Source organism: Patella vulgata, chromosome 9 (genome assembly GCF_932274485.2).
Source record: "Patella vulgata chromosome 9, xgPatVulg1.2, whole genome shotgun sequence".
Lineage (NCBI taxonomy): Eukaryota > Metazoa > Mollusca > Gastropoda > Patellidae > Patella > Patella vulgata.
Window position 1 is genome coordinate 21,506,659 of NC_065887.2, and position 23,797 is coordinate 21,530,455.

A 23,797-nucleotide genomic window follows, 5' to 3' on the forward strand; every position below is an offset into this window, starting at 1 on the left:
TTACATAATGTTAAAAGATAGGTTTTAATGTCTGTACATCACTGGCAAGCATTGAAATGGTTAAGAACACACTTTAACTAATGCATTGCAGTGATTCATGACAAGTCAAGTATAAACTTGCTGAAAATAGTCTCGATTTCCCGTAAGTTTGGACGCTTATTCCATCAAAATTTACTGTTTTCTACATACTTTTTTTCCCCCAGGTTTATCACTACCCATTTTTATACGCCCACATTTTCATGTGGACGTATATTGTCGTCGCCCCTGTCCGTCCATGAAGAATTTAATTCTGATAATTACATGTAGATATATCATTTCCCAGGCCCAGGCAAGATTCTTTGAATGGACACAAATGATTACCAGCAAGATATCTAGAGAAGCTGGTATAAAGGAATGATCTGTATTAAGTGGATATTGTGTGTGTGGGGGGGGGGCGGGGGCGGCGGGTTGTTCATTAAAATATGGATCTGGTAAAAGATGGAATAATTGGGTATGAAATGCAGCAATTGACCGAATGGCAGTCTGAAAGGCAAAGCACATGGATGTGAGCCGAATGGTGTTTTGGGGGATTATCCTTATAACTTCCAGTTTTGCACTTAGACCGATTTTGAAAGTCAGCTCTTCAATTGAGGTCACAGGAGTGACAACCTAGATGAGCTGCACAAAATATGTGCAACATTTTCAACCAGCGGCTGCCAGGCAGGATACGCCCACATTTTCGAGAGATGGATAGAGAACAAGCTAAAAAGAAAGTGATTCTTCCTACAATCAAGGGCCATAATTGAGGAAATTACAATTCAATGTGCGCAAATATCGATAGGAACCAAGATCTTTGGGTTATAAACTTACATTTCAAGTTTCAACAAAATCGGATAAAAATTGTGACCTCTATAGGGTCCACAACCTTCATATACCATATTTTTTCGCTATTTGAAAATGAGGAGTGGCCATTTTGTCTGTCAGTTTTTGGACGATTTTCACGAAATTCGAATATCGAAATGAACCGAGATCTTTGGGTTATAAACTTACATTTCAAGTTTCAACAAAATCGGATAAAAATTGTGACCTCTATAGGGTCCACAACCTTGATATACCATATTTTTACGCCATTTGAGAACGAACGGCGGCCATTTTGTCTGTCAATTTTGATCCGATTTTCACGAAATTCGAACTCAGTCGTCATTAGGGTGTAACAGTGATATAATAATACGTTTTTTTTTAAATCGGATCAAAATTATGACCTCTATAGGTTCCACAAGCTAAAAACGAGATTTTTCTTACAATCAGGGGCCATAATTCAGGAAGTTATGGTCCGATATGCTCGAATATCGATAGGAACCAAGATCTGTGGGTTATAAACTTACATTTCAAGTTTCAACAAAATCGGATAAAAATTGTGACCTCTATAGTGTCCACAACCTTGATATACCATATTTTTACGCTATTTGAGAACGATCGGGGGCCATTTTGTCCGCCAATTTTGATCCGATTTTCACGATATGCGCGAATATCGACAGGAACCGAGATCTTTAGGTTATAAACCTACATTTCAAGTTTCAACAAAATTGGATAAAAATTGTGACCTCTATAGGGTCCATAAGCTAAAACCGTGATTTTTCGTACAAACAGGGGCCATAATCCATGAAGTTTCGATTCGATACATGCCAATATCGAAAGCAGCCGAGATCTTTTGGAGATAAACCTATATTATTATTATTATTATTATTATTATTACAGCATATTTATAGTGCACCCTTTCATATAACATGTTCAAGGGCACTTTACAAAGTGACAATGTAAATCACACATAAACAACAAGATTATGGGCATGTTAACAATTATATACAGAGTCAGTTAAAAGCCTGATTAAATAAATGTGTTTTAAGTTGTTTTTTAAAAGAATATAGAGATGTAAAACATCTTAAACTAAATGGTAGATTATTCCATAAAACAGGTGCTTGATAACTAAAAGAACGCTGACCATAAGAGACTAGTTGAACAGTTTTGGGCTTTAAAAGTAGTTTATCTGATGTACGTAATGTTCGGCCAGGTGTATAAAGTTCTAAAAGATCTGAGAGGTAAACAGGAGCTAAATTATTTAAACATTTAAAATTAAGTAATAAAATCTTAAAATCAATTCGATATTTAACAGGTAACCAGTGTAAATTATATAAAACAGGAGTTGTGTGGTCACATTTCTTAGTTAAAGTAACAAGTCTAGCCGCAGTATTCTGTACTTTTTGTAATTTATCTATAAGCTTTAAAGGTAAACCAACTAAAAGTGAATTAAAGTTATCTAATCGAGAAGTGACCAGAGAATTAACAAGTGACTTAGTGGCCTCTACAGTTACACATTTACGTATTTTACCTATATTTCTAATATTAAAATAGCACAATTTACAAATATTATTTACTTGAGCTCCCATAAGCATAAAACTATCAAAGATAGCGCCAATATTACGAGCAGAATAAGATGAAAATATATCACAATTACCAATTACAACAGGGGGGTTATCTTGTGCAGATTTACTTAATTGATGCCTTGATGGCCTAATAACAAATATTCGGTTTTATCATCATTCAATTTTAGAAAGTTCTTTGACATCTATTTTCTAATTTCACTAATACAGTTCACAAGTTGCAATTTTGATAAATTGAAAGAAGATGGACAATTAGGTGTAAATGAAATATATAATTGAGTATCATCGGCATACAAATGAAAGCTGAGACCATATTTTCTGACAATATCTCCTAATGGTGACGTATATTTCAAGTTTCGTCAAAATCGGATAAGAATTGTGACCTCTAGAGTGTCCACAAACAATTTGTGGGCGGACGTCCGAACGGACATGGGCGACGGCATAATACGTCCACATGAAAATGTGGGCGTATAAAAACCTCATAAGGCTGTTTAAAGGCTTGCCTTTAGAAAGTCAGCTCTTCAACTGTGGTCAAAGGGGAGACAACCCATTTTTTCCTCTTAATGGATAGATGAGCTGCACAAAATGTGTGCAAACTGGAAATTTTTAAAAACCTCATAAGGTTGTTTGAAAGGCTTGCCTACATGAGGCTGTCCTCCTTAGTCAAATTCCTCATATGGGGTCTCCCAACAAGGACCCTTCCTCAGATAGGTACACCCGTGGGTATGTGTGTGTGTGTGTGTGTGTGTGTGTGTGTGTGTGTGTGTGTGTGTGTGTGTGTCTGTGGTTCGCCTACAGGGCGCAATTCTTCATGGATTTTCTTCAAACTTGGTATACTTATTCCTTATACCCCAAGGAAGATCCCTATTGTTTTTGGTGCATGCCCGACCCCCCGGGGCAGAGCCACGCCCATTTCTAGTATTTGTTTGTTTGTCGTCTACAGGCCACATTTCTTAACTAATAATCTTGAAACTTTGCATACACATTCTTTGTACCCTAAGGAACATCCCTATCGTTTGGGGTGCATGCCCAACCCCCAGGGGCAGAGCCACGCCCATTTTCTTTTCGTGTGTCTTTGTGTCGCCTACAGGGCGCAATTCTTACTGGATTTTCTTCAAACTTGGTATACTTATTCCTTATACCCCAAGGAAGATCCCTATTGTTTTTGGTGCATGCCCGACCCCCAGGGGCAGAGCCACGCCCATTTCTAGTATTTGTTTGTTTGTCGTCTACAGGCCACATTTCTTAACTTATAATCTTGCATACACATTCTTTGTACCCTAAGGAACATCCCTATCGTTTGGGGTACATGCCCAACCCCCAGGGGCAGAGCCACGCCCATTTCCCATTTTCTTTTCGTGTGTCTTTGTGTCGCCTACAGGGCGCAATTCTTACTGGATTTTCTTCAAACTTGGTATACTTATTCCTTATACCCCAAGGAAGATCCCTATTGTTTTTGGTGCATGCCCGACCCCCAGGGGCAGAGCCACGCCCATTTCTAGTTTTAAAAAGTACCATATCAATCAAAGCAGGAATGTGGACGTATATTGCAGCGGTAGCGATGCTCTTGTTCATACTTGTATCCACATTTGAACGATTTCCCAGTTTTTATGCAGTTATCTGCTGCACTAATACATGTACACAGAAACCATCTTTTAGATTCATACTCTGCAAAGGTTTGGATATTGATCAGCAGATAATCAGCAGACAATTTACCAACCATATGTCATGTCACAGCAGGGCTGGGGCCATTACATTACCATTACTTTTGAAATGTAATCATTCCTTGAGATTAACATTAATCTGTAATAGTACTATCTAATTGTCTTTTAATTTAATTGATTGATTGGTTGAGTTATGAGATGTTAATTAACACTAATCTTTGATTACAATCTACATCTATTTGGAAATCAACTTTCTTTAAAGAGATAGAGAGAGAAATGTGGTTTAACGTCCACTCAACACAAACTAGATCAAATCGGGACTAACGCAATGTGTGGAAAGACGTTCACTCAGCATCTATGTCTCAACAGCAGATTATCGGAAAGGAAAACTTGGATGTTGAATAAATTGAATAAGGATCTAGCATATTTCAAGAAATCTAATCTTTATCTGTTCACATTTTTTTTTATATCTCTGTGACAGCAAAATTTATATTTTTTAAATTCAACAGGGGTAATCCTTGTCGCGGAACACTGAATATCGAAAATCCGTTAAAAATGCAATTAACAAGGTTTTCAAAGAATGGAGTGTAATTCCGGGACGGAAGATTGCTAAGCGCTGAATATCAATAGAGTTCATGACCACAATGCTTCACACAAAATTTAAAGAGTCTATGACGTTAACAAGGCTTCCTGGGAGAGGGGTGGTTTTTTTTTATAGGGTCCCATATTTGAAAAATACAGACAAAGAGGATAACTCTGGAACAGAAGTTTGCAGAGTACTGAAGCTCGAAAGACCCCAGTGAATCACAACACATTTGAAAAACAAAACCATTCCCCCCCCAAAAAAAACTGTAGCCTCTATTGCGTTAACAGGATTTTCGGAAAAAAAGTGTGGGGGGGGGGGAGAGATAAGACTAGAGAGTATAAAAATACTCAAGATCTCGGGAAAATTTACGCAGGATGTCAAGATATTAACCTGAATTCTCGAGGTCATTAAAACAGGATGGGAGAATCTCGAGAGAATTTTTAGGAGCAAGTATCATCAGTCCACAGGATCTCGAGGTCTTCTACAAAATTTTGCATGACCCCTATACACTTCCGTAGCTTTTCATAGAACTTTGGAAATATTGATATGTGCCATAAAATATAATTGTAAAGTAATTTACCATTACATGGTTTTGGGAATGTAATTAATTAGTTTAATTACATTTCATGTAATCATTACTCTTGAAACCTTCCATTACTCATTACACGACCATTACTTCAAAATAATGATTACATTTCATTATCCATTATGCCAGTCCTGGCCATGTGCAGGACATGATGCACGCAGAATGTGGAAAATAATTTTCACATTCCTATTGATCACACAATGTCAATTCTTAATCACTTTTTTTTGTGGCACTTGTTACATTCATTTAATTATCACTCTAATGAAAATCCAACAAACTGCTTATTCATTTGATAATATTCTCTATTTTTCATAAGCTTACAAAGTTTTACATAAAATGTTCAAATGTCAAATACTTTTCCAATTGCAAAAGTTTCCATAATATTGCATGTTATCTTTTACCTTAATTCAAAATAACTATTGCTGGTTTATTTATTACAAAATAAGTTTTTTTTATAATCATTTTTATTTATTCTTTCAATGTGAAAGAGGAAATAAATTGCCTGGTTAGTCACCTGTGGTTAATGTAGATAAATTATGACCTTATATTTGGATAGCATTTGTACTGGGTCCCCTCCATTAATTTGAGTGTACTGATCTGAATACTGGATAGCAGACATGTGAGGTAGCTGACACACATAATCGCAAGTGGTAACTGAACACGTTTTTACTTCTCACATGGCAGGATTCAATAAGTAGTAGTTAGTCATACATGACAAGCAAACTTTATTTTTACCAATGATAAAAGATAGGTTGCCTGGCAACGAAACATACGCCCACAGCAGCTAATGAAACATTTATAATACATTAAAATCTGATTAAATGTAACAATTCATTAATAGTAAGTGCAGGGGGGCTGCACCACACATGATTTAACCAAAACAAATCTACGGACAAGACACAATACACCTGTAGAGCATCTGCAAGATTTTTCGGAGTAATCAAGGGCCATAACTCTGGCAGTAATTATCAGAAATCCTTGAAAATATATTGGTGTCGTCGTCTCATGACTGTAAACACTATGTATAACTTTGGTCAGTGATCATGGGCCATAAATCTGGCATTAATTATCAGAAATCATTGAAAATCAATAGGTTTCTTAGTCTCTTGACCTTAAATACTGTGTATTAATTTAAAGTCAATCTGATATCAACTTTAGCCTCTAGAGCGTCCACAAAGTGATCACGGGCCATAACTTTGACAGTAATTATCAGAAATCTTTGAAAATCAATAGGATTCTTCATCTCATGACCGTAAACTCCTTAAAGTCAACCAGATATTAACTTTAGCCTCCACAAGATACAAATGACCAACTTATCAAGAGCCATAACTCTGACAGGAATTATCAGAAATTGTTGAAATAGGCTTCTTCAACTCATGACCTTAAACACAGTCAATCGGATATCAACTTTAGCCTCTAGAGCGTCCACAAGCAAATGTGGACACTGGACAGACGGATGGGGGCGACGAAAATGTAGACGTATAAAAATATGTGGCCAAACCTCATAACCTATTTAAAGGGAGGCCTTTCAACAATTAATGAGCTGTTAGGAAACACTCCCTAGATTTACCTAATGTAACTGTTGCTTAACTCATTTAACAAATTTTCACCTTTCAATTACATGAGTGACTTTATAATAGTGGCAATCACTAAGCAGTAAAGGTTTAGAAAAATGTGTGGACACAGTTATTCAGGCAATTGGGGATAGTGTGGTATTTGCGAACTTATCACTAATCTCAAAAGTATCACAGTTTTACATGAGTAGAATAAATGTTTCTTAAGAGTCTTTCACATAGAATTAACCATTTTTATTGTTTTAATAAATATAACTATTCATTTCTGTTGATTGTTTTCCTTATCCAACAGATACTCTAAATTATAAATTTGCTAATAATTTTTAAACATTTTCTGAGGAAAGCCCCTGCACCGCTTACTGGAAAATCATGGTGCCACCGCACGTTAAAATTTGTTTTATTTCTAATGTAATTCACTGAAATATCTCACAAGACATGTTATTTACCAACAAGTATTTTTTTTCTTGATACTTATAATATATTATCCAATCAATACTTATGTATTGACTTATGGAAATGCATCTTTAATATATGTGAAAGAAAAATCTGCTAACATAGGGAAATAACCAGTACATTTTTTCTGTGTATTTATATTCAAATGAATGGGCGTAAAATTGAATCATTTTGGATCAAAATATGGTTAACAATGGCCTATCAAAAGAAGGTGAAGTATAAGCTTACAGCACATGTCATAATACCCCACTAGACATGTGCCATTTTGTCATGTGTAGCCCTCCAGGTTCTTGTCATACATCAGTGAATGTTTACTGTCTGTAGTGAAGACATTTTGTTATTATTAGAATTATCACATGAAATACTATGTGATATATGTTTAAACTAGTACACAACTGGTTAGGATTTGTTTTAGAATATCAGTTGAATGGATTAAAAGTTAACACACTTTCTTATCATTATTATTTGTTAAAAACAAATTAGAACATTGCACATAACTTTAAATTGTGCCTAATTTCAAACTAGCAAAACAAATTAATTGTGACATTGCTGGCATGACACTATCACCCATCTTTCAGTTTGCAAACCTAAAAAGTCAATATAATTTTGTAAACAAAAACATTAGAGATAATTATTATACAATCTACCCATTTTGAAAATCGATAGGTCTCTTCCTCAAAGTTATACACTAATGAACAATCTACATAAGGAACCTGTAGTGCGGGAGTAAAAAATATCACAATTTTGTTGATGAACTTGAAATTCCAGTCGCTGCCAGTTGAATCAAGACCATCATCATGTACTACTCCTACACCTCCCACACCCAGAAACTTTAAAAAAATACCTAGGATCCTAGGGGTTTTTTTGGTAGAGGGATATCAATATTTTAGTAAGCAATCTAAAAATCTGTGTCCCCAGCACCCCCTTGGATCTCCTACACACGCCACATGCTTACATAAACCAGAAGTTGTATAAATACTTAAAGATGCATTATGTAAGAGCTGAATCTGCCTGTTTCAGGTCTTTATTTTGGCTTAAATTCAAATATTGCCAGTTGACTAATGAACCATCATGTAGTAAGTAATCTAAAAATCTGTGTCTCCCAGCACCCTCTTGGATCTCCCGCACACGAAACATGCTTACATAAACCTGAAGTAGTATAATACCTAAAGATGCATTATGTAAGAGCTAAATCTACCTCTTGCTAGTCATTATTTTGGCTTTAATTCAAATGTTATATAAACTATTATTCAGACATTTATTAACATGACAAGCCTATAATCAACTGGCTAGAGAATCAGATGGCTGGGATTTAAATGGATTAAAACACCCAGGATATTTAAAAATTTAACAATAAAATTGATAATCAAGACTTAGTCTCGATTGTCAAATACCATTGCTTAAATAATAAACAATCTACCCTACATCCTCAGAATAAATTAATTTTCAATTTATTCATTTTTCAATATCTATTTTGAACTATTATGTCAAGAACAACCAGCTCTTTATCTAAAACACTGGTACTAAAAGGCTTATGTTCTGGTAATAAATAGACTAATGTTTTGAATGTAGGATAATATTGTCTTCTCTTCTACCTGTGTGGTTTGTTCTTGATTTTAGTCATAAAGTTATGAAGAGGGTGATCTGACACTGAGAACTCTTTTCTGGACAGACCTACTTTCTGTTTATTGGACAATCCTTCAAAATTGTTTTCTGGGACAAGATCTTGAACTTGAACTGCTTTTAGGATACATGTACTTCATTTATCATGCTGTGTCCTTTTAAGAAAAAATGATCTGAAACAAACCCTTGAAATGTCATTCAATCCATCTTAACCCTTTCCCTACCAGTGGCAGTGTCTCGTATTAAACTAGCTGTATCATCAATCTAAATTATACAAAACACTTGTGCAGACCTAAAAGTATTAGTGTACAACACTACTTTTTTTTTAGCTATTTGACATTCCAATCTTTTCACAGAGACTGTAAACAAAGGAATCTTAAATTAACATCAAATACCAAACTGTGAAAATTTCAAATCAAAACATTCAACTACTGTCTAATGAATATATAAACACAGCCAGTAAATTTTGGACCAGCCGAGTAAATTGGAGTAACATTTATTTTGAAAAAAACAGGGATTGGTTCAGGGACCTGTAGACTCCATATGAACAAAATCTTAGTCTAAAACATGAAGAAATATGTTTATCTCCCACAAAGTTAGTAACCACTCCCCACTCCAATAATACCTTATTTTCTCTAGCACCTACTCTACTCCACTCTTTTAAGGCTGGCCACGATAATGACTATAGGATTTCAAAATTTCATAAATTATTCAAAATTACTTGCATTTCAAAAAACATAATGGATTATATCTAAAATCATGGAGTCTTATGTCAACACTGACCAGGTCATTTTGGTACTAGTGTTGTATCTTTATTCAATAATTTTGCTTACGCAAGGGCGTGTTAAGCAGTTGGAGAAAACTGGATAATCCAAAGAAAAATATATGCCATTGGGTAGGTGTCCCTACTACTTGTCACAAACAGGCCTGGGATAAATACCACAATGCTTGACCAAATGACAGACCTCAGACCTCCACCCTATAAATGATTAGCCTGATTATCCAAATGACTTATATCTAAAAAGAATAGAAAATAATTAAAAACAATTTTGTGAAACCAGTCAGAATGAAAGGGTTAAACCATAACAATCCAAATATCTGAATGAAGTTTCCTGGTTCACAACGACATTAAACCTATTCAAGCAGTTGACAAAAAAAACAAATAGACCGTGACCAGTTCATAACTGTCTTATCACAATAACCTAATATAGAGGAGGCACGTGCTACATGTAACCTTGTCCTTCATTCATAAAGCAAGCTCCACAACATGCAAGGTAAGGCAAATAAGGTATATAAATGATTTCATAACAAGTGCCAAAATTATTTCTCTTGAAGCTGTTGATTGGGAATGGAGACAACTTTTAATTATTTTTCTTAAGCAAAATTTTTATATTTGGTTTAGGAGTAATAATTATTTCACAAATAGCAAAGTATTCTCAATTATTAATTTTATTCTAAAGACAAATTCAGTACAGAAATGAATAAATTAATTAATTAGTTTATGTGCAGGATTAAATTACGATTGCAATAAAATCTTAGATTTCAGAAATTGTGAAAATAAATTTCCAAATATTTTTTTTATAAATTAAAATGGATATATTATTAATTCTGTCAATTGATTAAATGTCCTTATTGAGAAAATTTTTTTATTTTAACAATATTCAAACTTAAAAATGGGTGAAATTTTTATTTCTTAAATTATTAAAATAAACATGTAGATGAAAATTATTTTCTTTCAGACAAACTTAACACAGGAAAAGACGAAATATCTATCTAATAAATTTTAAAAATATATTTTAAGGAAATTTGGTTTAAATGTTACTAGTGGAGAAATATAAAGTATACAGTAAAATTATTTTTAGCCTTTACCTACATCTATTTTTGCATAAAATGTCAATTTCTAAAATTATTATTTAAAATAAAATAAACTTCAGTCATTAAATTATTACATTAAATGACACAAACTTTTATTTAAAGAAACTATGAAATTAATAATTAATCTACATATATTTTTGACATTATTCCTTAGGTGACCAAATATCAATTCAAAACAATAAAAGAAACAAATGAAATGTTCAATCTAAATAATATCATAAAATTTGATTGTATGTGCTTGGAAACTATAACATTAATAATTAATCTACTTGTAGATATATTCCTGGTGTTATTCCTGACCAAATTTTAATTTTAAAAAAAAAGAAAGAAGATCTAAAATTGTGATTTATGCGCTCGGTAAATCTGAATTTCTAAAAAAAATATACTTAATATAAGTAAATATGTAATAAAATGTGTATTTAGACCTGTGACAGTGGGGAATAACCATGAAAAAATAATTTTTGTTTTGGTAGTACTAGATACAGTGACACAGAAAAATATATCAAAGATTATTTTAAAGGAATAGATGTTTATTGTCATGGAACTTATAACTTGGGTAATGTCTTTATTTATTTTTTTATTCATTCTACTTCATTCATTTCTTTAAATTTCATAAACATTTTTGTAACATAAAAAGCTTTTTTTCAAAAGAAATAATGTTAAGTCAATATTTTATCATTAATTCTATCTTATTCAATTTTTAAAACATTTTATAATTATTTTTGCAATTTGATCTCTTTTTTACAAAGTGATGATCATCATCCAAGATTTCCTTTATTCTAAAATTCAGAACAATTTCTAAATTTTACCACACTATTCTAAATAGTGTTTATTTACAAAGGAAGAAATATAACTAATACTATTTTCATCATTTTGTCTTTGCTATTTTCAAAGTAAAAACTCATTTTTAATATCATTAAAAAAAAAAAAAGGAAACATGGTAAGCTTTTTATAATTTTATAAGACAATTTTTTCCATACTAATACAAATATCTTGATTCCTTATTCATCATCAGTGCACAGCAATATGTCCACTGTTCAATTATAAATTCAGAAAGGATGTTACAATTTTTAAAATGTTTTGTAAGCAGGCAAACCTTTTTTTCCACTAAGTACAAGGAGGTAAAATTTTAAAAGTATGCTTTGTAGTGTAGACATGTTTAGGTACATTGATCAAAAATGAGCAACAAAAAAAAGGAGTCTTCGTCTTATACACACCCACTAAGTCTTGTTTTTTGGGGGTTTTTTTTACTTTCGTTTTTTATATATCTAATATATGTCAAATTTGTTTTCATAATTTTCATTTGAAAAATTCTCGTTAATACATAAATGTTTTGTAGACCATAAAAGCTGATATTGTTTTATATTTTTTTTTACAAGTCAAATGTCAGCTTCAGACATTTTTCCAATAAAATAAAATTGGTTGCCAGGCAACTAATCTACTAAGCAGCTGGCATAGCCTGTTGCATTGCAATTCTTTTATAGATCACAATAGTTATATGTACATGTACAAAATACCAAAATAGATCATTTACTCAATTTTAATTGGTCATCAAGAGCAATAACTTGTGATGCAATAACAGTTCTACATGTAAATCACTGAAATTGCATTGCGATTCTTTTATAGTTAACAATTTCACGTACAAAATACTGAAATAGATCATTTATGAAATTGCAATTGGTGATCAAGTGCAATAACTTTTGATGCAATAACAGTTCTAAATCACTGAAATTGCTTTGCGATTCTTTTATAGTTAACAATTTCACGTACAAAATACTAAAATAGATCATTTATGAAATTGCAATTGGTGATCAAGAGCAATAACTTGTGATGCAATAACAGTTCTAAATCACTGAAATTGCTTTGCGATTCTTTTATAGTTAACAATTACATGTACAAAATACTAAAATAGATCATTTATGAAATTGCAATTGGTGACCAAGGGCAATAACTTTTCATGCACTAACAGTTCTAAATTACTGAAATTGCATTGCGATTCTTTCATAGAACAATTTCATGTACAAAATACTAAAATAGCTCATTTATGAAATTGCAATTGGTGATCAAGGGCAATAACTTTTGATGCAATATCAGTTCTAAATCACTGAAATTGCTTTGTAGTGTAGACATGTTTAGGTACATTGATCAAAAATGAGCAACAAAAAAAAAAGGAGTCTTCATCTTATACACACCCACTAAGTCTTGTTTTTTGGGATTTTTTTTTACTTTCGTTTTTTATATATCTAATATATGTCAAATTTGTTTTCATAATTTTCATTTGAATAATTTTCGTTAATACATAAATGTTTTGTAGACCTTAAAAGCTGATATTTTTTTATATTTTTTTTTTACAAATCAAATGTCAGCTTCAGACATTTTTCCAATAAAACAAAATTGGTTGCCAGGCAACTAATCTGCTAAGCAGCTGGCATAGCCTGTTGCATTGCAATTCTTTTATAGTTCACAATAGTTATATGTACATGTACAAAATACCAAAATAGATCATTTACTAAATTTTAATTGGTCATCAAGAGCAATAACTTGTGATGCTATAACAGTTCTACATGTAAATCACTGAAATTGCATTGCGATTCTTTTATAGTTAACAATTTCACGTACAAAATACTAAAATAGATCATTTATGAAATTGCAATTGGTGATCAAGGGCAATAACTTGTGATGCAATAACAGTTCTAAATCACTGAAATTGCATTGCGATTCTTTTATAGTTAACAATTTCACGTACAAAATACTAAAATAGATCATTTATGAAATTGCAATTGGTGATCAAGGGCAATAACTTGTGATGCAATAACAGTTCCAAATCACTGAAATTGCTTTGCGATTCTTTTATAGTTAACAATTACATGTACAAAATACTAAAATAGATCATTTATGAAATTGCAATTGGTGACCAAGGGCAATAACTTTTCATGCACTAACAGTTCTAAATTACTGAAATTGCATTGCGATTCTTTCATAGAAATAATTCACTTAAAAATACTAAAATAGATCATTTATGAAATTGCAATTGGTGATCAAGGGCAATAACTTTTGATGCAATAACAGTTCTAAATCACTGAAATTGCATTGAGATTCTTTCATAGTTAACAATTTCACGTATAAAATACTAAAATAGATCATTTATAAAATTGCAATTGGTGATCAAGGGCAATAACTTGTGATGCAATAACAGTTCTAAATCACTGAAATTTGATATGCTTTTTGTGACTTTCTACCCGATCTAAACACTGAACATGTATAAAGTCAATACAGATCAAATTATAACTTTATGTTCTAAATTTTCATTAATTGTTAAATTAATTAAGGACCAAAATATGGAACTATTTTTCTTAAAATTTATTTACAACACTGTACTTTATTACATAGACACTACAAACAACACTTGATATTTTACAAGACAGGAATATAAGACCACACAGCAACTGAGTTCAACAAGTGCAATAACTCTGAAAGTTATCAGAAATCGATAAAATTGATAGATGCATTATGTAAGAGCTAAATCTACCTTAAGCAGGCCTTCTGGCTTCAAATGTTATATAAATTTTTATTTTAAACATTTATTAAAACGACAAGCCCATATCAGATGACTCAGATTTTCACTAGATTAGAACACTGTGACCATTTAAGAGTTTAACCATAAAACAGATATATGAGACTTACTCTCGACTGTCTAGTACCGTTGCTACAATAATATACAATCAATGCTACATATTGTCAAAACTTCGAACACAGGATAAAGTAATTTGATTGAAATTTTTAATATTTTCATTTTTCATTATCTATTTTTTAACTATTATAGCAAGAACGGTCAGCTCTTTATCTAATTCTTACATAATGCATCTCTATGTAGACATCTCCATCTGATAATTGTAAACAATCTAGTATATAAATTTACAAAATTAATTACAATTCTAGCCTATAATTATAGCCCAGACAGTGGGGTTTCCGCTGACATCCTAATAATATCCATAGAATTCCAACTGTCAAGGGTTCTTTTATCTCGGTTTTCCGTACCCTCTGAATGACTATCAACTTTTCCTTTCCAAACTCTCTCTTCTGCAGCACCTATAAGAGCAAACCTGGGTGCAAAATACTGATGAACTTTAATAGGACCTCACTGGTAAACTCTAATGTATCCATGTATAATAATCTATTTACTGTTATTTTTTCCCCTCCTGCCTTTTTAAGAAAAGGAGAGAGAGAGAGAAATGGTGTTTAACGTCCACTCGACACAAACTAGGTCATTTCGGTTCAATTTTATTTCAGTAATTCGCTTGCGCTTAGGGGTCTTTAGCAGTGGGAGGAAACTGGATGACTGGAGAAAACCCACAAGGTTGGACAGGTGACCCTACTCCTTGTCACGTACAACCAGGAAATGGAAACCACGCCAGTTGACTCAATCACAAACTTTGTGATACAGCAAGCATGTGCTAACCATTCGGTCAACCAACCCCCCTTTTGAGAAAAAGATAGTAAAACAATAAAGAAATTTTGATCTAGCCAAATGTACAATTTTAAATTCATTTAATTTCAGGGTAGTGTTTTTACAGCATCAATAATTATATTATTTATAATATCCTTGTTCCAAGATGTCTACTGTTACTATTGGCTACACATGCCACCTGGACCCTGGTCTTTACCGGTTATTGGTTCCATTCATCAGATAGATCCTAAGCAACCACACAGATCCTTCCAGAAACTGTCATTGAAATATGGCGGCATATTGAGTGTCCGAATGGGATTAAGAGATAGAATTGTGTATATAACTGATCTCGGATTAATTAATAAAATATTCTTCGACCGATATGCATCTGATCGTCCGCCATTAAACGTTTTTAAATATTTGACTAAAGATGTAGATGGCATTGGTTCTTCATCCTACGGAGAAAACTTTAAGAAACAGAAACATCTTATAGTAAATGCCATAAACACAATTCGAAACACTTCTGCTCAACACAAGATTGAAAAAATAATGAAACAATACTTAAGAAGGTATGATTACAAATACTTTTTTTAACATTTGTAATTTTTTACTCATAAAGATGCATTATATAAAAAACTAAATCTACCTATTGTAGGTCTTTTTTATCACATAATTAATTCCCTAGGTCGCCTGATGGCCGAGATATTAAATGGATTAGACCACCTTAGCCAGTGGTAAGCAAATGGCCACCAGACCCTTCTACTACATATAAAAATTAATGAGTAATTGTATCCCTAAATGAAATAAACCAGCGGCTGCCAGGTAGGATACGCCCACATTTTGCAAGAGATGGATAGAGAACAAGCTAACCAAAAAGCAATTTTTCGTAACATCAAGGGCCATAATTTGGGAAGTTACAATCCGATATGCGCGAATATCGACAAGAACCAAGATCTTTGGGTTATAAAGATATACTTCAAGTTTCATCAAAATCGGATCAACATTTTGACTTCTAGAGGTTCCATAACCTTGATATACCATATATTTACACTATCTGCGTACGAATGGCGGCCATTTGGTCTGGCAGTTCTAGTCCGATTTTTACGAAATTCTAACTCAGCCGTCATTAGGGTGTAACGTTTTTTTCAATCAGATAAAAATTGTGACCTCTTGAGTGAACACAAGCTAAAAATGTGATTTTTCGAACAATCAGAGGCCATAATCCATGTAGTTATACATGTCAATATCAAAAGGAACCAAGATTTTTGGGAAATAGACCTATATTTCAAGTATCGTCAAAATCAGATAAAATTTGTGACCTGTAGTGTGTTCACAAACAAAATGTGGACGGACGGATGGACAGAGACAACGACAATATACATCCACATAAAAATGTGAGCATATAAAAATTGATAATGTAAATAGAATATGCTGAAAATTTCAGTCAAATTGCTCCACTCTGAACTGAGGTATTAGCTCTTGAATTTTAGTCTAGCCTTGATCATAATTATTAAAGTCGGTACGATAAAAAACGAACTCTGATTATCCATTTTTACGTTTAATCATCATTCAAAAAATATATTTCAATCTGCTAAATATCACAGGCTAGCGATGGCATGAGAGTTGATAATAGTCTGGATAAGTTAATTAATGTCTAATTAATAATTTAGATAACATTTCAGGCCTAAAGAAAGACCTGCAATAGGCAGATTTAGCTCTTGCATAATGTATGATTAATGTATGATCTAAGATAAAAGATGCTTTGATAATCACTTTCAGACATTAAACAACATGTAATTGCAACTTGGTTTTTACTTTTCAGCATGTCTGAAACTGCAGGTGAATCTTTTGATCCCAAACAGTCCATTATAGAACTAACCAGCAGTTTGTTTTCATCATTAGTTTATGGTTCTGATTACAATGATTTTAATGATCCTGAATTACAAACTATTATATCCAACCATAAAACTGTGATGAACTATATTAGTCCTTTTCACCCGCTAAATATTATGTCGATGTTCTGGTGGATTCCAAATAAATGGCTGAGGGAGTTTTACAAATGTATTAAGGTAATATTTGTGTAAAAGAAATGTTATATATTTAATGAATTTTATCTAAAAAAGACTATTGACCTATCAAAATCTGCAGCACAAAATCAATAATCCAAAGATAAACAAGTCAACAGTGAGGTTGATGTCCCCTGCTGAAATCCCAAAATAAATTTTCATGACACATATTGATTAATTGCACATTTATCTTTTTTAAATGTATTGATCAGTCAAACTGATTATCTATACTTAGTCTAAGCATAAAATTTGAGAATAATAGGTCATCAGCTAGATTATCCGGTCTTTTACATTATCATAGAGACAAAGTCTAAGGGAGGTAACTACTAAACTAGTCCTTAAACAAGATGTTGACGCCATGAAATTAATTTAAGAATGCCATTTCAAAAAATCCATTTGATATATATGCTCATTATTGAACTTAGTCGAGGTATTGATGTAATGAAACTATACACCATTATTGAAACTAAAGTTATCGTGTCCCAAAGCATGTTCCAATCAAATTGCTTATCTCTGCATACCATGAGCAGAAAATGTTCATCTTCAAACTTCAAGGTATTCACCTAATAAACACCTATACCAAGTTTGAATATTCTAGCTCAATTAGAAGCAGAGTTATTGTGCCCCAAAAAGTGTGATGGACAGACAGACCCATGATACAATTGAGGACATTAACATGTACATGTGTACATAATGTTTAATTCCTTACCACCAAGGGCAACCGACACAACATTGCCTGAGCTTATCCCGGTTTCTAAGATCCTAGTAATAACTGATAACCTCCCTGAGTCCTTTCTGTTGGTTCAATCATGTTACAAGTTAAGAATATATATACATGTAACATGTTTTTTTGTGTATGTTCATACACCATTCTAATGGCACCCAATTACAGCTGTTAAGACTAGGGACATGGATAAGTATCTTATTCGAGAACTGAGGATCGAAAATGCAACCATTTCAATAAGATTTAACTGGCTAAGAGCTGTGACTTTTCCCTCCATAATATATCCATTTATTTCTAAAAGTTCCACCATGACGTTGATTTGTCATTAACTACATACAAGTCAGAAAAATTACATTTTCAGTACTAGTACTAGTATTTAATTTGCTTTTGGTTTTGTAGGATAGGAATAATATTATAACAAGAAAATGTTATGAGAGTAAGAAAATAAAGTCTGAAGATAAAAATCGTTGTGAAAATATCATTAATATATTACTAACTGAACATGACATCCATGAAAAACAAGATATTCAAAATCTCATCATGTCAGCATGGACCGTGTTCTTAGCAGGTAAATATGATCAAAAAATTCAGTATTTATACATTACATACATAATTAGTACATATAGGTAGGAACAAAAAATATTGTCTTTGCTGAATTAAGAAATGTTCATAATTTTTATTAGGAGATCTGCGGTAAGGAATTTTTAGTCAAATTACAGTTCTGCATGCCCGCGAATCAAGTAATCATGAATCTCAGCAGTTGCAGTTAGTCAAAATTGGCTCATAATTTGGTATACAAAATCAATTACGGGAAGGTTTGCATAAAGTATGGTGCATTTACACATATCTTTTGCTTGACAAAGTATTACTTTAAAAGTACCATTAGTGTGGCACTCAACCTGTAGACAAGACAAACTACACAGACATATTAACAACAAATATCGAAACAAATGAATAGATCCAGGGGCATCTGTAAGCGTCCACTGAGCTGTAAAGTCCCGAGTCTGTAATTATACATGCTTAATTCAAATTGATAAACAAAACAATGATTAGATTTGATTTACAAGAAAAACATAATAGCAATCACAATAACTCCACTTGGTTTTTTAAATTCAAATTTTGTTTCCTAGTGTCTTGTACATGTTCATGTACATGTACATGTAAGCTTACATTGGAAATAAAAAATCATAACAGGGATGCAATAATGATAGTTGGCATTGAACAACTTGATTTTTCTGTTGAAAATGAATAAATATTATATTATCGTGATAGGGTCAGAGTCAGTACGGAGTCTTTGTCTATGGACATTATTAAATCTTGGATTACACCCTCAGATGCAAAACAGAATTTACCATGATATACAAACTGTTGTAGAAGAAAACAGCTTTCCTAATATACAACAAAAACATCAGCTACCTTATACATGTAAGTTTTATTTTCTGCATGTATATATAGGTATTTGGATATATTTATAGACTTGTCAGTGTATATGAATCCATCCTGTATCTAAACCTGGGATAATCTCTTTTAACTGACATTGAGCATCACATTTTAGACTGGGTGGGCTTAGTGTTTCATGAATACCCGATACCATTTCTCATGTTCCAGATAGTGAACACACTTTTGTTGTGTCTCCTTTAATAGTTTATGTATATTTTATAATTGTTGATATAATTTTAAGTGCCAATACTGTTTCATAATTCAAATTAAATTACCGAACATTTTAATACTTAGTCTCTTTTATTTGCAGGTGCTTTTATATTAGAGACAATGAGAGTCTGTCAAGCTAATGTACTTGGTATACCACACTGCACATCTACAGATATACATATAGACAATAACTTCATCCCTAAAGGTACAGAGAATTACACATTATCCGTATATATGAAATATATCAAACAGTTAAAAGGTTAAGGAAATATATGCAGAACTTTCCCATTGTCTTTGCTTTCCTCTTCTAAATGTAATGGAGTCACAGTGTTTCAGTGAGAAAGATGTCGGTTCATGAACCAGCAAGTCTCAGGTTCGTTTCAAGTGTTGTTGACTCAGGAAGTTCCTATGGATTTTCTGGTGTGCTTTCCACTTGACAGTGGTACAAGACAATGGGTCTGACAAGGAACAGTGTCTAGTCATTTGGATGGGACAAAAAAAACGAGGTTCCATGTACACATTGGTGTGCACATAAAAGAACCCTTGACAGTTGGAATATGAATCAAGAGTAGGCTGTAGTGCAAGTAGGGCAAAATTTTACCTCACTTCACACTGTATGGCGTATGCTCGTCTTCATTATCCCAGTCAGTGTGAAAAAGTAGGATGTCACATTCCATTTTTTTCATTTCTAAATCTAAATATCTCAAGGCACAAATTCAAGCACCCCTAACACCTGGCAAGTTATATTCATATTAATTCTTTTTAGAGATATAATAATAATGTTTTATAATATAAAAAATAATATGCATTCAATTTTATATATTATTTCAGGAACAATGATTATGCTGGGATTTTGGGAGAATTTGAACAGTTCTAAACAATGGGCAGAAGCTACACAATTTTATCCCGACAGATTCCTGGATGAAAATAATAAATTAATTAGGTACCAGATGTTGAACTCATTCATTGTTTTTGGGAAAGGACATCGAATGTGTCCAGGGTCGAGTATAACTCTTGATTTAATGTTTTTATTTGTTACAGCCTTAGTGAAATGCTACCTTGTTGAACTTCACTTGAAAGATGGGGAAAAAATTGACAGAAACGGTCAGTTTTCTTTTGGCCTTGAGCCCTCGCCTTTTAAGATAAGACTAACCAAACGTAATAATATAAACTTTGAAATTTTTTTATAGAACTCAGCAACTATTTGTGATTGAGTTTTTAATTGTCGAACTTGCAAACCACAAACCAATCTCCATTATTTCAAAATCTGGATTGACTGGTTCTGCAAACAAACACAAACTATAAATGCGATAAGACTTTGTATCCATGACAGAACCCAAAAATTAGACACAGTCTTTATAATCGTTTTAATTACAAAATATTAAGATAATAGCAACAATACATGTAACTGGTAAAACATTTTACATCATTGGTGATGATAATACAACCTGCCTTATACTGATATATGAATCATGTGTGTATATAATTATTTCATGTTAATTTTTACTAAGTATCAAAATTTTGCTTGACAATTATTATAGGGTTTGACTGTTTCCTATATAAGATACCAAGTATCGAAATTTTGCTTGACAATTATTATAGGGTTTGACTGTTTCCTATATAAGACTTGAAAAAGAATAAAGCCCCTTCTTCTTATCATTTATTCCGAACATTTCAGAAGATTAAAAGGTTCTTGAAATTTTTTAACAGATTATGACTATGACATGCCTTACTATACATAGTGTGTATGTACTGGCTGATAGCTGTATCATTTGCCTTTCCATAAAAGGAATTTCAATTGTATCAGTTACCAGACAATCATAATATTCATACGATCATTTACCATTATATATGTAGACATGGTTGTCAGGTACTAACAAAGATTGTATTTTGTCAAAAAGTGTCAGTATATATTTAGTCAAAATGTTAGATTGTATATCGCAAAAAAGTGTTAGATTGTATTTTGATAAAGAGTATGTCAGATTGTATTTTGTCAGAGTATGCCAGATTGTATTTTGTCAAGAGTATGTCAGACTGTATTTTGTCAAAGAGTATGTCAGAGCTTCAGATACATGTAGTTGCATAGTAGTACTAGGATAATATTATCAAATACATACCATATCTAATGTAAGCATTCAGTTACTGATTCAAATTAGCGAGTCTCAACGATAAGGAAATTTCCCAATGCATCAATTTATAAAAGGTTTTCGGTACTTAATATCAGCAATAGTGATTATAGAAGTGCATACAGAACAGATCAACAATACTGTTGTTAGTATTAATAAATCCTTAGTGCATGTTTTGTATTAAACAGGCATTATGTAAGAGATAAATCTGCCTATTGCAGGTCTTTCGTTGGGCCTTAACTGTATATAAATTATTAATTAACATAGGACCATAATCAACTCTTGATGCCATCGTTGGCTCCGATTTTAAGTATAGATTTGAATGGTTCGGCCATGTAATGATTTCATTTAAAAATGGAGAAGCAAAGCTAAGACTTGAATGACCAGTACGGTGGTTATGATCAATGTACACATTCTGTCAAAACTACAACTATTGATAACTTTGCCCAAAATAAAGTAATTTGAATGAAATTTTCAATATATTCATTTAGCAATATCTTTTTTTGAAATACTATAGCGAGAACGGCCTGCTTTTTATCTAAATCTTACAGAATTCCCCTTTAAGCTTATTTCTAGTGTATGTTTTGTATTTTTTTGTACATTTATTTTCTTGTATCTTTTACATGGATACTAATGCAAGTATATGTTTCAGAGCAAATAATGTTGATCTAATCTATACAATAATTATGATACAGTACAGTTTTTTTTCTCTGTAATTGCTAATAAAATGTTTTATTTTTTATCTATGAATATCATGTGTTATTTTTGGGAAGTGACACACTTGGGGACAACAATGTGATACACATTGTACAATACATTATACATTTCAACAATAATGAAGTGGAGAGAAGAATCTAATGTCTAGCCTAAAAAAAATGTTGACTGTGATCAATCAAGTAAAGTTTCAAATATACCAAATTAAATGCATTTGCTCAGCATTAAGGTGTGGACTGTGAGTGAAAAAGATGCATACACTGACTTTATCACCATTAAATTAAGGAATGGTACAATGGTCAAACATTTTAATAATCTGAATACATGAATCTGTCACAGGACAAAGCAAGATAGATTTAGAACAAGGCAATAACATACTACATAAACGCTTGTTCAGATTACACAAACATAAAAACATATTTTAGGCTGCTTGAAAATGAACTGAAACACTGTTCCCAAGTCAATTTACCCCACTCCCCTACTCAACATCCATACGCTTTTAAAGACCATGTCTTTTATGTTAGACTCAACAAAAAGACCTGGTTAATGTCGAGATGACGCTTGATTTACTGCAATAGTATATCAGTATGGAATTAGTTAAACATGTTTCATATTTTTCATCATTCAGTGCTTTTCTGCGGAAAAGTACCTACAGTGTGGCCAGAAATGTGGGATCTGAATAATCTGATCATAATAACAGCCATTATTTCAGTCAAAACAGCCAATTTGGGTTAAAATGTATAATAAAATAATAATTTATTGCTTAAAAATATGTTTGACAAAATATTATTTTTTCTTTGATGAAAATAGAAATTGACTAAAACTTAGGCCCACAATAAAATCTACATGTAAGTCAAAACCTCAAAAAAATTTGGATCAAGGTTCAGCTCATACACATAATCAGGCCTAACTTAGACACAGAAAGAATCCTAGGTCATTTCGGGACTAACATATAGTTCAATTTTATTTCAATAATCGCTTGAATCGATGACAGACCTTATGATTTCATGTGCATGCGTTAAACTACTAGAACACCCTACCCTCCAGTAGGCTTACTTAATTAGGGATTAACCAATTAGTTGATTAATAAGTACTCACGCCTTTCTTTGAAAATCAGCATGCAATTTTCAGGGTCGTCAATGATTGAATGAGACTTTAAATTCATTGTGTTGATTAGTTGAAACCATGTTCAAAATCTTTAGATTTAGGTATTTTTTATTAAAGAAACAAGCAAGATACGCCTACATATTGCAAGAGATGGACAGAGAACAATTTGGATCTAAACATAT

General features: G+C 32.4%; 2 protein-coding genes across 10 annotated transcripts in view; one reads left to right on the forward strand and one right to left on the reverse strand.

Moving 5' to 3' along the window:
* The window catches only part of LOC126831530 (SWI/SNF-related matrix-associated actin-dependent regulator of chromatin subfamily D member 1), a 75,931-nt gene that overhangs the window by 48,368 nt on the left and 3,766 nt on the right, over nucleotides 1-23,797 (reverse strand). The window lies entirely within an intron of this gene.
* Nucleotides 10,072-22,486, forward strand: LOC126831532 (cytochrome P450 1A4). Its single transcript, XM_050562075.2, has 7 exons — nucleotides 10,072-10,180; nucleotides 15,340-15,797; nucleotides 17,051-17,297; nucleotides 18,418-18,586; nucleotides 19,291-19,443; nucleotides 19,769-19,873; nucleotides 20,500-22,486. The coding sequence occupies exons 2-7, from the start codon at nucleotides 15,421-15,423 to the stop codon at nucleotides 20,856-20,858; spliced, it is 1,410 nt and encodes a 469-aa protein (XP_050418032.2). The 5' UTR covers nucleotides 10,072-10,180; nucleotides 15,340-15,420; the 3' UTR covers nucleotides 20,859-22,486.